This window comes from Sander lucioperca, chromosome 15, assembly GCF_008315115.2.
Source record: "Sander lucioperca isolate FBNREF2018 chromosome 15, SLUC_FBN_1.2, whole genome shotgun sequence".
Lineage (NCBI taxonomy): Eukaryota > Metazoa > Chordata > Actinopteri > Perciformes > Percidae > Sander > Sander lucioperca.
This window is the reverse complement of record NC_050187.1, coordinates 31,226,518-31,239,899: the sequence shown is the minus strand read 5'-3', so window position 1 is coordinate 31,239,899 and position 13,382 is coordinate 31,226,518. Positions and strand designations below refer to the sequence as shown.

Genomic DNA, 13,382 nt, shown 5'->3' with positions numbered 1-13,382 from the left:
AAATGAGTGTGTTCTCCGTGTTAGCCCAGACAGGCAGCAGGTTGATGTTGTCTGCCTGTGATGATGCATGCTGCGGCAGGTTTCAGGCCCCTAAAATAACAATTCACAAGTAAAAACAGTTGCCGTTTTTAAGTGTTCACTTGTTATGTTAACCCTTGTGTTGTCTTCCCATCGACCGTGCAACTTTATGTTTTTCTGGGTCAAAACTTAAAAAAATGTTGTGGCTGGTTTAGCTCAGTTGGTAGAGCAGGCGCACATATATAGAGGTTTACGCATCGGCCGCAGGTTCGACTCCGACCTGCGGCCCTTTGCTGCATGTCATCCCCCCCTCTCTCTCTCCTTTCATGTCTTCATCTGTCCTGTGAAAATAAAGGCCTAAAAATGCCCCAAAAAACACTTCTCGATGTTTTTGTCACTTCTCGATGTTTTTGTCACTTTGTCCGATGTCTTTGTCAATTCTTCCTGCGCTTTTTTACGTTTTTTTTTTTAAATGCTATAAACTTGAATAAAACACCCAAATTCAATTAAGTAGTCAACTGATCATATATTTTACTTGTGAAGAGCATTGTATGGAACCATCCACATTATTTGTTTTGACAATTTGGTTGACAAAAACCCAAATTTCAGATATAGAAACTTTTTTTGAAAATGGGTCAAATTTGACCCGAAGACAACAGGAGGGTTAAACAGTTGAGCTGCAGAAGGAAAAGTGATTCCTGGGAGTTGTAGGTTGCGTCGTCTTACATCTCAGACGAGTGTTGTGGTCAGAGTTGAACAACAGCTTTTTTCTTCTGGTGACGCTGGACAGTCGCCATGGTAACCGTGGCTTCATAGAGAGGGACCGCCTCTTCAGGCTGAGGTCTGGAGAGACAGATCGAAACCAGACAGAACAGAACAGATTATATTGAGTTAAGTTATACTACAGTGTGTGCATCTGGAAAACAGTGGGCTGTTAGTCCTTATTCCGTGCTTGCAGTTTTGGTCTTAATGGTCTTAAATCTATAAACTCAATTATGAACTGTGTACGCTCTTAAAATCAGATTTGAAGATTTGGGGGCACTAAAAAAAAAGTGTAGAGAAAAGACAACAGAGATATGACAAAATATAGTTTTTCCCGTACAGTTTCCTGCATCTTCTATATTTAAAGCTGCACTTAGCAGATTTAACCTCCGTTGCGGCACCTATTGCGGTAAGCGGATGGTTTTTTTTTTGGATCTCACTTCCCAGAGATCCAAACAGTGTCGCCTGTGTGACGTAGGTCAGTTGGCAGAGACCGGGAAAAATTGTTTGCCGCTTCACACATAAGAGAGTTGAGGAGCGAGTCTGTTGTGTTGGCTCCGCCTACCCTCTCTGGCGGAGCAACCACTGCTGGGTAAGTGAAAACACATCTCTAACTGTGCGGCGCTTGGGATTTTTCGCGGAAATGTTGCCACGGACACCCAGTTCGTAATACTGCAAAATGCAAGGTCTTTAAACAGAGGGCCATAGGTTCAATCACCATTGTATTAACCTCATTATGCGATTGTGACTTATTTAAAGTGTTCATATTATGCTTTTTGGGCTTTTTCCCTTTCCTTTATCATGTTATATATCTTTTTTGTGCACGTTATAGGTTTACAAAGTGAAAAAGCCAAAAGTCCCCCCCCCAAAGGGACTTACCATCTCCAACAGAAAACACTGTTCACAAACTGCTCCAAACAGCTCTATTGTAGTCCAGCCTTTACTTCAGAGACAAACGTGGTCACTTTGTAACACGTTATAATGCTCGCCTAGCTGCTAGCGTGGCACGCCCTCATACTCTGCTTCTGACTGGCTAGTAGTCCTTACCTAGGTACTGCGAATGTGCGACTCCCAACAAAGATGGAACAGAAGGGCGCCCGGATAGCTCAGTTGGTAGAGCGGGCGCCCATATATAGAGGAGGTTTACTCCTCAACGCAGCAGGCGACTGCGACCTGCGGCCCTTTGCTGCATGTCATTCCCCCCTTTCATGTGCTCAGCTGTCCTATAAAAATAAAGGCCGAAAAATGCCCCCAAAAAATATCTTTAATAAAAAAAAAAGATGGAACAGAAGTGTGATGCCTCACTCTGTAGCTAAAACAGAGAGCTCAACACACAGGGTGAAAAGAGGAGCTGCAGCAATGTGCAGTACAACAAATATATGGTGTTTTTTGAAAATTAAACCACATAAACCTATTCTGGTACAACCTCTAAATACAATTATGAACCTGGAAACGAGTATAATAATATGAGCACTTTAAATGAAAATGTTTATTATTACTTTAAATGTATGTCATGTATTGATTGAGTTTGATCTAATTTAATTTACATATATTCATCCAAGTTCTAAACAGCTCATCCTAGTTAGTTAACGCTTAGTAAACGCTAGTTAACACTACACTCGACAGCAGGTAACTAGCTAGTAGCTGGATTAAACACGGTTAAATGCTGACAGCTAAACAGTGTAAAGTGTGACTGTATTTCACTGTAGAGGATTCCAACAGCGGGATGTAACGGTGTGCAGCTGCCGTTGTCGGAAAAACACAGACGGTGCGTTCACTTGAAACTCGCCAGCCTCGTGTTGCATTCAAAGTTAATGTAAAATACCCTTTTCCCATCTGGTGGTTGTTTTTGTCGTTCAACAGCAATTTACAAGTGAAATAAGTTATTGTTATAAGTTATAGTTATTACATTATTATTAAATCATTTCATTTTGACCATATGGCCTCAGCAATAAACAAGCCGTTCTTTAATGTCGCCGACTGTTGTTTTAGTACCCTTCTTTTTTTTTTCTTTTTTTTTTACTTTCTTGAAAAGTATCGGTTTAGGCACCGGCACCGTTTTAAAAGTATCGCTTTAGCACCGGTATCAGAAAAAACCCATAACGATACCCAACCCTACATTGGACAAACTGAGTTTGTACTCAGTATTATGAATTTATCCGACACTAGGGCTGGTCCGAATACCATTTTTTGAGCTTCGGAGAGAGGGGGCTGAACATATTATTATCTCTAATAAAGGCAGGAATCTCTATGTGTCCGTCTGTTTGTTTGCATTTTGATTATTTTGAGAACCTTTCATCCAAACGATTTCACAAGGGAGTGCAGTGTCGTATTTGGTGCAATATAGATAGACAGGCCAGACGCGTACAGAATTAATAAACTTTTAATAAACTACAGAACAGCGCGAGCAGGAAGCGGCGCGCCTCACGCGAGCAGGGCTTATATGCCCCGAGAACGGAGACTTCACGAATTATATAAAACACACACACACACACACACAGATCTGTTAACTTAAGAAAAGCTATGTTTTTACTGTTCGTCATTAACTGCCGTAGCCTATTCGCAAGTCACGTTATTTTCCATGAAAATGAAGTGCACATTTTTATGACGTGTAAATGGCGGATAAAAGCAGCTCGTTCTACTTACAGAACTCAGGGGATTTCTCAAGCTTGATGTGCTGTTGTGGTAGGCCAGTTTCAAATTGCATATTTGACACTCTGCCTTTGTTTTGTCCTCACTTAATTTAAAGTTCTCCCACACAGATGAAGTCTTCGGCATTTTTGTCTTCTTTTCGCTGAATCGTGACGGTAATGACGTTCAACCCATGGGCGTTTTAACTGGGACATGTGACGTGACGTCCCAGTAAAATCTTAAAGTCTCCTATATTTCGCAGTAGATTAATTTAGATTGATAATAACGGGTAAAAAGGATAATACATTTTGTTTCTATTATTTCATTTTCCACAATGTCAAAACAACGCAGCTTAACCCAAAATACAAGCTCAGGCATGCACTTCTGTCCATGCAAACTGTGCTGTTCTGCGCTCTAGCCAGAGAATACTCCCATTGCAGGAACACTTTAGTAGTCCAAGAAGAAGCAAATATATTTATTAAGTATAACGAGGTTGGGTTGTCCATCCTATTAAAATGGCTAGACTATATAATAAAATTGTAAAAGAGAGTATTATATTTTGAACATATTCAAGCGCGAATGAGAACCGTTTGGAGGGGGATGCCAGGTTGTGAAAAAAAAAAAAAAACGAATATTCTAATGTCAAATTTTCAAATCTAATACCAACCCACCGAACGAATATTCGAATATTCCGGTCCAGCCCTATCCGACACCAGTATCTACTCATGGATAAACAAATGTGATCAACCCTACTGAGTGGTTGTTGTGTGATGAGTTACCTGAGAACTCCGGCTGACATCTTCTCCACAACGTCCTTCAGAATATCTGACACAAGTGTGTTAAGGAGAGAATTTATGTACCTGATTATTTGCACTATATGTATTAGATTAAACACTGTCGGCACAGGATACGGAGGTATCTTCCTTGCTGAGCCGATGAAGCCGTCCACACTTCATGGTTGAGGAAAGTCATAGAGGCTGATTTTAAGTACAGGAATCTGCAATCTGGAGGATCCAACTGTAAAAACACAAAAAACAGTGATAATCTGACGAAAAGACTTTTGAATTAAGCTGTACAAAATTATAAAAAATACTTGTTTTATAAAAGGTTATTTTCTAGTCTATTAGAATAAGATTTAATATGTATACTTTTTTTTTTTTTTAACCTGAAGATTTTGAGAGCAGAAAGATTCTAAAATAACCGATATAAAGTTAATACCCTGTGTGATGCAGCTCTGACTCACCTGCAGGTCTTTGTGGGATGTGACCCAGTGGCCCCCGACTCCCAGCACACTGATGATGTCATGTTTGTGTGGGAGGAGCTTCGTCTTCTCTGACTCTTCCTCGTGCAGACGTACTACACACACACACACACACACACACACACACACACAGCGTAATGTTCAGGTGTTATGATGTTGAACTGAAGGTTGGTGTCGTTGATCTACTGTACCATTCCGAAGCCTGAGGGCACGCTGACAGATCTGATGTCCATTTTTTTTTACAATAAAACTAATGTTCAACAGTAGGGCTGCACAATATATCGTTTTTATCGTCATCGCGATATTAAGTGCCGCACACTTAACACATTGCGAAAGGCTTTGCGACACATCGCGAAAGATACTCCGAGATTTTTTGAGTTTTTGAAAGAAATAATCAGTAGAAAACTGCACTTTAAAATGTAACTACATTTTTAGTGGTGCCTTTTATATTCAATTCAATGTTCAATAAAAGAATGGTGGAAATGATTTCCTTTCATTTGTTTTAAATTCAACAAGCAGTTTGTTGTATTTTAGCAGAACACTGAATGCAGCAGGAATGCAGAAGTTGAGTACACTTAATATCTGCTTATTAATCCCAAGTAATATCGTTATCGCGATATTCAACAACGTTATCGCATATTGTATATTTTGCTCATATCGTGCAGCCCTATTCAACAGTGTGAATAAGACAGCTCACCAGACACAGAAAAAATGTGTTTACCTCCAGAGTCTATGACTATATCCACTCCCAGTCCTCCTGTCTCCTCCAAAACCACTGGCAGCAGGTCTGATGAGCCGTTATAAACTGGAATAACCTTAACTGTACACACAAAGACACAGCAAGATGATATCACTAATCAGTTTATAATACTTTTTTTTTAATGATTATTTTTTGGGCATTTTCGCCTTTAATGATAGGAAAGCAATGAAAGGGGGAGAGAGGGGGGGTAAGACATGCAGGAAATCGCACCAGGTCGGACTCGAACCCTGGACCTTCTGCGTTGAGGCATTAACCTCTGTATATGTGCGGCCGCTCTACCAACTGAGCTATCCTGGCCACAGTTTATAATACATTTTAAACTCTTAAACATTTTAAAATCTCACTGAATACCAGTCTCAATGCCAGTTTGTAATTATACTCCTATCTGCACAAAATATCTAATTGGAAGCTTATTTAAAGTGTTCATATTATGCTTTTTGGCTTTTTCCCCTTTCCTTTATAGTGTTATATATCTTTTTTGTGCATGTTATAGGTTTACAAACTGAAAAAGCCCAAAGTCCACCCCAAAGTAACTTACCATCTCCAACAGAAAACACTGTTCACCAACTGCTCCAAACAGCTCTATTGTAGTCCAGCCTTTACTTCAGAGACAAACGTGGTCACTTTGTAACACACGTTATAATGCTCGTCTAGCTGCTAGCATGGCACGCCCTCATACTCTGCTTCTGACTGGCTAGTAGTCCTTACCTAGCTACTGTCAGGGCACGCCCTCATACTCTGCTTCTGACTGGCTAGTAGTCCTTATCTAGGTACTGCACATGTGCGACTCCCAACAAAGATGGAGCAGAAGTGAGATGTCTCACTCTGTAGCTAAAACAGAGTGCTCAACACACAGGGTGAAAAGAGGAGCTGCAGCAATGTGCAGTACAACAAAAATATGGTGTTTTTTGAAAATTAAATTACATAAAACTATTCTGGTACAACCTCTAAATACAATTACGAACCTGAAAATGAGCACAATATGAGCACTTTAAGTTGCAGCGGTTGCAATTTCAATATTTTCCACACGGTGGCAGTAGGTTTCAGATCATTAGACCATTACTTCAGTTTCCCTTTTACAACATTTACTTAAAATGAGAAAAGAATGAGGTCTTATCCTGGGGTAAATTGTTTGTAATATGTCTCAACTAAATGTTAACTAAAAATTGTGTAAACAGTTATTACAAAAACAATACATCTAATATACTGATGATTTGCTGTACACTGGAATCCTCCATGGATTCAGACAGACTCAGCATGATACACAAAGCAATAAACCCAGGGCTCATATTGATTAAATCCAAATGCTATTTAGTTCAGGAATGAGAAGATCAGCAGCAAGGAAGATAAGCATGCAAGTCAGTTAGAAAGACAGAAAGAAAAGCTCTCACCTACTAAAGGATCCTGAACACCTGAGGAAAATATGAAAGGGAGGAAAAAAGACAGGAAACAAACAAAGATTTTTTTTTAAAGGGTGAAAGAGATGCAAAAGAGCATGAAATTATCAGAAAACCCAAGAGTTCCAATCTGAAAGGAATTGCTGTGATTTTGTAGCGAACACATTTAAAATCGTTTTGCAGACACTCCACGAAGATTGGGTTTAAGATGTTACATTACTGTTAAGGACACATAAAGCTTTTTGAACGTGAACTACAGACATCACAACGTTGGCCTGTACATACCTACGCTGGGCCGAAGCTGCTCCAGGAATGTGTGTTTTTGCGGCGAGTGTGACGTCGTTAAAACCTTCACTCCGTGGTGACAAGCCAACTGGATGCACATAAGGCCAAAAGACTGAGGAGGGAGAGGAGATGGGAACATTACACTTACACATTCTCATTTTGTCTTTATTGGATAGTTTTAAAATTAGAGAACGATAGGAAACATGTTGCAACAAAGGTCCCCCGACGGGATAAAAACCCTCCTAGATGAGCATTGTGGTTGCATGATGAGTGTGTTTCTCCACTATGTCACCAAGACGTCCGATTCTTGAGTATTATACATACGCTGGCTCCGTCCATGACCAGGAGTGTGTGTCCGGCTGCCATGCGAGCGTGTGTGTGTAGAGCAGTGTGAGCACACAGGCCGTCACGCAGAGCTCCTGCGACACACACCGAGCTGAGCTTCTCTGGCTTCTGAACTGGAGAACAGAAAGAGAAACACACGTTCAGTGGATCCGTTTTACACATTTATTTGCGCCTTAATGACCTCACAATGTTCTAGCTTTGACAGAGCTGATTGTTATGTGTATAAAATCAGAGTAATGTGATAACCATTTTGTTGCAAGGTAAACTCCCCTTTATGAACCGATTTCACAAGGACAATATACTGATTTTCTTTCTTTTTTTTTTGTCGTGCAGGGCTTCAAAATGAAGTCAGACAGCAACCACAGGTGAAACAGAGGGCAGTCTGTGCACTTAAGGTGCTTTTACACAATTCTGCTTTGTTCAAACTGCCAGCAAAGCTTTTAGAAGAGGGGCTGGGACCTGGAATGGCTTTGACAGTCGGCTTGGTAAGCTGACTGTCATGAGAATTTGTGTTTGATGATAATGGACGCTGCACATTTGCAGGAACAAAGTGCATGTGTGTGTGTGTGTGTGTGTGTGTGTGTGTGTGTGTGTGTACCTAAATAGTGTTCATCTATTTCAATGACATCACAGAGTCCAGAGCAGGGAGAGTCCAGAGGCAGAATGCCTGGAAAGGGAAGGTCGATAAGTTTGAGAGACAGAAGGATAGACAGTTCTTTTTTTTTTTCATTTAACCTTTATTTAACCAGGAAACAGTCCCATTGAGATTCAGAATCTTTTTTACAAGGGAGTCCTGGCTGCGAATTTATGAATCCTACTATGGCCACGCCAAGACACACTACTTCACACACTACTATTGGCCAGGCGTCCATGCTTACGCAAGGTAACGTAACCCGATTTGTTTGGGTCCTATCCCCTGACGAATCGGCTATCCTAACCTTAACCACTAAAGGACAATGCCTAACCCCAACCAATCGAGCTGCTATTGAAGGGCGGGTCTTGGCGTGGCCATAGTAGGATTCGTAAATCCGCGTCATGGCCAAGGCAGCAGCATCTAAGTTTCAACAAACAGTAACAAACAGCAAACAACAGACTCAATACAAAACAGAAAAATGACATTCAACACTAAGAAAATCTGAATTCTGTAACAGGACATGTGCATTCAGGAAGTCCTTTATCCTATTTTTAAAAATCTTCCATGCTAATAAAATAATCTAGATTAACTTTGTAGCTCACACCAAGTCTCGGTCAGGCCTGTGGCAGTGACTAGTGTATGTTAGGAGTAAGGGCAATATGAACGTTAATACTGTGATTATGCACATGTTACAATTCAGTCAAGAGGTTTTATTGTTTTGCTATAATAAGATCCAACAATATTACAGATTTTGGTTAAATTTGACGTATCATTAATTTAAGACATGAGAGCTTACAATATCTGAATTTGAAAATGTTGTGTCGCATATACAATAATATGAAGAGGCAACACATGATAATTATGAATTATCACCCAGCTCAAGTTATTGTACATTATTAATTATCAGATATTACAAATGTATCTGATTACAAAAACAACAGCAAATGTCCTGTCATGCTCTCCAGTGTCCACGCAGTTAAAATCGCATGCTCTATCTATCTTTAACCTCCAACCAGTGTCAGAGGCAGAAGGCAGCTCCTACATCAGATAAATAAATAAAAAGGTCCCTACCTACAACCTCATCCTCCGGCTGGAAGAAAGAGACCTTGTCGCCCACTGCAGGACCAAACACAAACAAACAATTTAAAGTGACAAAATGTCTGTGAAGGCACTTACTCTGGACTCTGAAATCCAGAGTTCCCGTGAGAGCACAATTTGATTTTGCTCAGCGAGTCACTCTGGCATTAAGTAATGATGCTCATTAACTATGCCCTTGGAGCCGAGCTGCACCAATCACATCGGTGTATCTGATATAGGCGGGCCAGAGGTGAGCTAAACAGATGACGACAGCGCTGCGACGTCGAAGTCCGGAATCAGTCAGTAAACACTGGTCGCAGTGATATTTGCAAATGCATGCTTGGTGCACGCCCCTCAAGTTGGGCCATTTTCATTACTCATAGCCAGACTCTTAATCTTTCGGATTTGGGTCTGGATTTCCAGGCTAATTTACGGTACTACTAATCACGTTTTCCTTCTGAACAATCATGCAGCGCCAGGGAAAAGTGTGTTTGTGTGCTTAGCAACCTTGCAGGACGACCCCGGCCACCTCTCTGCCAACAGGAATTAGATCTCTCTGGATCCCCAAGTCATCAAGCAGCTGGAGAACAGGACGGAAGAGAAATGAGCAGAGAGAAGATGAGTCATCACTTCTGTCACACAAGGGGGGATGTATTTAAAGATTTCAATTTAATTCAGTGACCTTTGCTGGCACGAAAGTTTAAGGAACAATACTGACACAGTAGTTGTTCCGAACAGCGTTATTTAATATGCAAGAATAACAGATCAGTGACAGTGTAGCTGGACCTACGGACATATGCAGTATATGGACTACACAAGATGCTAACCAAGATTTTCAAATGTATTTCAACCATTAATACATGTAATAATGCACGTAATGCAATTTATTTTTTTAACCCTCCTGTTGTCCTCGGGTCAAATTTGACCTATTTTCAAAAAGTTACTATATCAGAAATTTGGCTTTCTTTCAACCAAATTGTCAAAATAAAATAACTTGTATGGTTTGGTACAACGCTCTTCACAAGTAAAATGAATAATTACAACACTTCACTACTTCCATTGAATTTGGGTGTTTTATTCAATGTTATAGCATATGAAGAAAAGAATTAATAAGAGAACGTTGAAAAAAAGTGACAAAAATGTCGGGAAAAAAACAAAAACGTCCAAAGTGCAGAAAAAAAATTGACAAACACATCGGGGGAAAGTGACAAAGAACTTTGGGAAAAGTGACAAAATGTCAAAAAAAGTGACAGAAATGTTGGAAAAAGCTTCAAAAATGTGGTAAAAGAAAGAAAAGAAAGAAAAAAAAGAAGAAAAAGAACGGGGTTTTCTTTTATTTGTTTTAAATTCAACAAGCAATTTGTTGTATTTTAGAAGAATACTAAAAGCAACAGAAAGTCAGAACGGAGTACATTATAATATCTGTTTATATATCGCAAGTAATATCGTCATCGTGATGTTCAACAACGTTATCGCATGTGGCATATTTTCCTCATATCGTAGAAGCCCTAATGCTCACATCCATTTTGACATCATCTTTGATTTAAGTACCTTGAAGTCCACTGGGCTGAGTCCACATGCCTTTACCTGAACTCGGACCAGATGGCTGCCTAAAACCTCTGGAAGACTCTGGAGGGAAACAGATACACAAACCGTCACAGAGACGTAGAGACACAGAGACGTACAGACACAGAGACATACAGAGACGTACAGACACAGAGACGTAGAGACACAGAGACGTACAGACACAGAGACATACAGAGACGTACAGACACAGAGACGTAGAGACACAGAGACGTACAGACACAGAGACATACAGAGACGTACAGACACAGAGACATACAGAGACGTACAGACACAGAGACGTACAGACACAGAGAAACAGTGCTTTACATTGTAACCCGGGGAGACACAGACAGGTTAACATCAGCTGCACAGACAAACGTCTCTTTAAAAAGATAAATAGAATAATTTTAATAAAAAGACAGACACAGAAATACTGATTGTAAGGCAGACATTACGGATACATTACATACATTCTGTTTATGATGTATGTGTATGTTGTGTGTGATGTCTTTAAGCTACTGAGACCTTGAATTTCCCCTTGGGGATCAATAAAGTATCTATCTATCTATCTACCTACCTATCTGATGCATGTTCTTCCTCTATAAGCACTGTAATACACCATGGCTACCAAAGCAGTGGTCTGCAAATTAGAAATATAACCAATGTTAATAAGGTGCCAAGTAATATTATCAGATAATAAGTGGTAGGCTAAAATTAGGTTTTTGAATTTGTGGTTTTAGAATATGCTGGACAAATGGAATCCCTGCTGCATGTCTGCAGGTGGAGGAGGCATGGTTTCACACAAGCAGATTCGTTTCCTTTGCTTTACCTGATCTTACGCTGTTAGTCTGTAGCCTAATGCGGTGGACGGTGTTTTCTAATGACAGGCTGCAGTTAGACAGCAACAGCTTTTAGTCTGTAGCCTAATGCAGTGGACGGTGTTTTCTAACGACGACAGGTTGCAGCATCCACCTGCACACAGTCAGACCCGACAGATCAAACACACACTCACCGTTTCCTGAATAACGAACTTGGGCTCAGCATCACTCTCACCAGCTCGGCAGTATAAACCTTTCATACTGTTATTATAACCTCACCTCTTAATTAATGCAGCTATACAACGTCAAAATATTCTAATATAATGTTATGTATTTTTTCCTGTAGAAGACACTGCTACTTTCTACTTGCTGCTAAACTGACTAGCTTAAGTCAGCAGACCTCTTCTTCGTTGTTGACATTTTTTCCTGTAGTATTACAATATTTACAATACCGCCCTCTATAGGATGTTATGGATTATTAGACATGTTGAAACTACTCCCGCGAAGGCAAACTAACCCTTTATAACAGGGGTCTTCAACGTTTTTTAAGCCAAGGACCCCTTAACTGAAAGAGAGATGGAGCAGGGACCCCCTACTACATATACTGTATAAAATTAAGTAGCATATTAAACTGGGCCTACAATAACGTATAGGGCGGCCTAAAGCCTTTATACATACCATTTTGCATAGAATACTAAGCTATAAATACCCTTATAATTGTTGCCTTGATTTTATAAATCATTTTTTTCATTTTAAAATATACATATGGCACAGTGGAATCTTTAGGATTAACTGTAGGCCTATCTTTGGATGGCTACCTTAGTGACTATACCTTACCAATAGGCCAGTAAGCCTATCTTCAGTGGGGATTTATATTTGCTAATAATATGTTGGATTATTTGAAAAAACATCATTTGGAGGCCCCCCTTCATTGACTCTGAGGACCCCCTAGGGGTCCCGGACCCCCTGTTGAAGATCCCTGCTTCATAACATAATTTGAAGGAGAAAAAAAATCTTCAATGTGAAGTGATTGGAATCACATTGGCATTTTAACCACCTCCCAGAAATTAAAAACACTCTTTTATGCACACTTCGAAATTGGCCCTCCTGCAACTTTATTTTATTATTATTATTTTTTTTTTTTTATTGAGCACATAACACGTATACAGCCACAAGTGTATACAGTACAAACAGGTCAAGTACACCAGGGAAATACAGAAATAAAACAATAATAAAAAAGAAAAAAAACAACTCAATTTACAATAAAGCATTTGAAAAGTACAAATAGTGTGTGTGTACTACCAGCCTTCTTATTACTGCAACAGAATATAGTAGAAATATAGTGTTAAATGTGAATGGACAGCTCTATGAAGTTAGGTGTTTTATTTTGGAATTTGGATTTATGGATGTCAGATTTGGTCAAAATTAAAATTAGGTTGATTAAATAAAATTGAGAGGTGAGATTTGTTAGTTATTAGTTAATGAAACCAAAAAGTACATTTTCCCAGCACAAGGAGAATCCAGGGTAAATAAGATCAGCTAAGTATCAAGACAGTTTACTCCAAAGTAATTTAGTATAAGGGCATAACTAAAATAAATGCACAAGAGCTTTTCTTTGATTCCCACAGAATGTACAGTTTAGCCTACATTAAAGGTGCTGTAGGTAGGATTGTGAAGACCCAGGACTTAGCCAAAAAATTTGAACATCAACAACTTCTCAGTCCCCCCCCCCCTGCTAAAGCCCAAAACGCTCTCCTAAGCCCCTCCCCCCACAAGGGAGAGTGAATGCGTGTGCATGAGTAGTGATTGTTAGACACCCCCCCCCTGG

At 39.8% G+C, this 13,382-nt stretch overlaps 1 protein-coding gene across 2 annotated transcripts; it reads right to left on the bottom strand.

Moving 5' to 3' along the window:
• Positions 1 to 12: 12 nt before the first annotated feature.
• On the bottom strand, positions 13 to 11,979 carry cryzl1 (crystallin, zeta (quinone reductase)-like 1). 2 transcript variants are annotated; one of them, XM_031315984.2, is made up of 14 exons: positions 11,749 to 11,979; positions 10,722 to 10,799; positions 9,678 to 9,750; positions 9,165 to 9,209; positions 8,058 to 8,126; positions 7,439 to 7,572; positions 7,115 to 7,226; positions 6,824 to 6,844; positions 5,394 to 5,492; positions 4,655 to 4,767; positions 4,323 to 4,428; positions 4,191 to 4,236; positions 745 to 861; positions 13 to 90 (listed from the first exon to the last, which is right to left on the bottom strand). In XM_031315984.2, exons 1-13 carry the CDS (start codon positions 11,812 to 11,814, stop codon positions 765 to 767), a joined length of 1,059 nt encoding a protein of 352 aa, XP_031171844.1. In that variant the 5' UTR covers positions 11,815 to 11,979; the 3' UTR covers positions 13 to 90; positions 745 to 764. The 2 variants fall into 2 exon arrangements, with proteins under 2 accessions (XP_031171844.1, XP_031171845.1); XM_031315985.2 differs by lacking the exon at positions 6,824 to 6,844.
• Between the last annotated feature and the right edge of the window lie 1,403 nt (positions 11,980 to 13,382).

Bases quoted from the DNA above. Each gene is read 5' to 3' on its own strand.
- cryzl1 (XM_031315984.2), bottom strand. From the start codon at position 11,814: ATGAAAGGTTTATACTGCCGAGCTGGTGAGAGTGATGCTGAGCCCAAG. The intron at 5,493-6,823 runs GTGAGAGCTTTT...TTGTGTGTACAG, and splicing joins TGTTCAGGATCCTTTAGTAG to TTAAGGTTATTCCAGTTTAT. The intron at 862-4,190 runs GTAACTCATCAC...CTGTCTCTCCAG, and splicing joins ATGTCAGCCGGAGTTCTCAG to ACCTCAGCCTGAAGAGGCGG.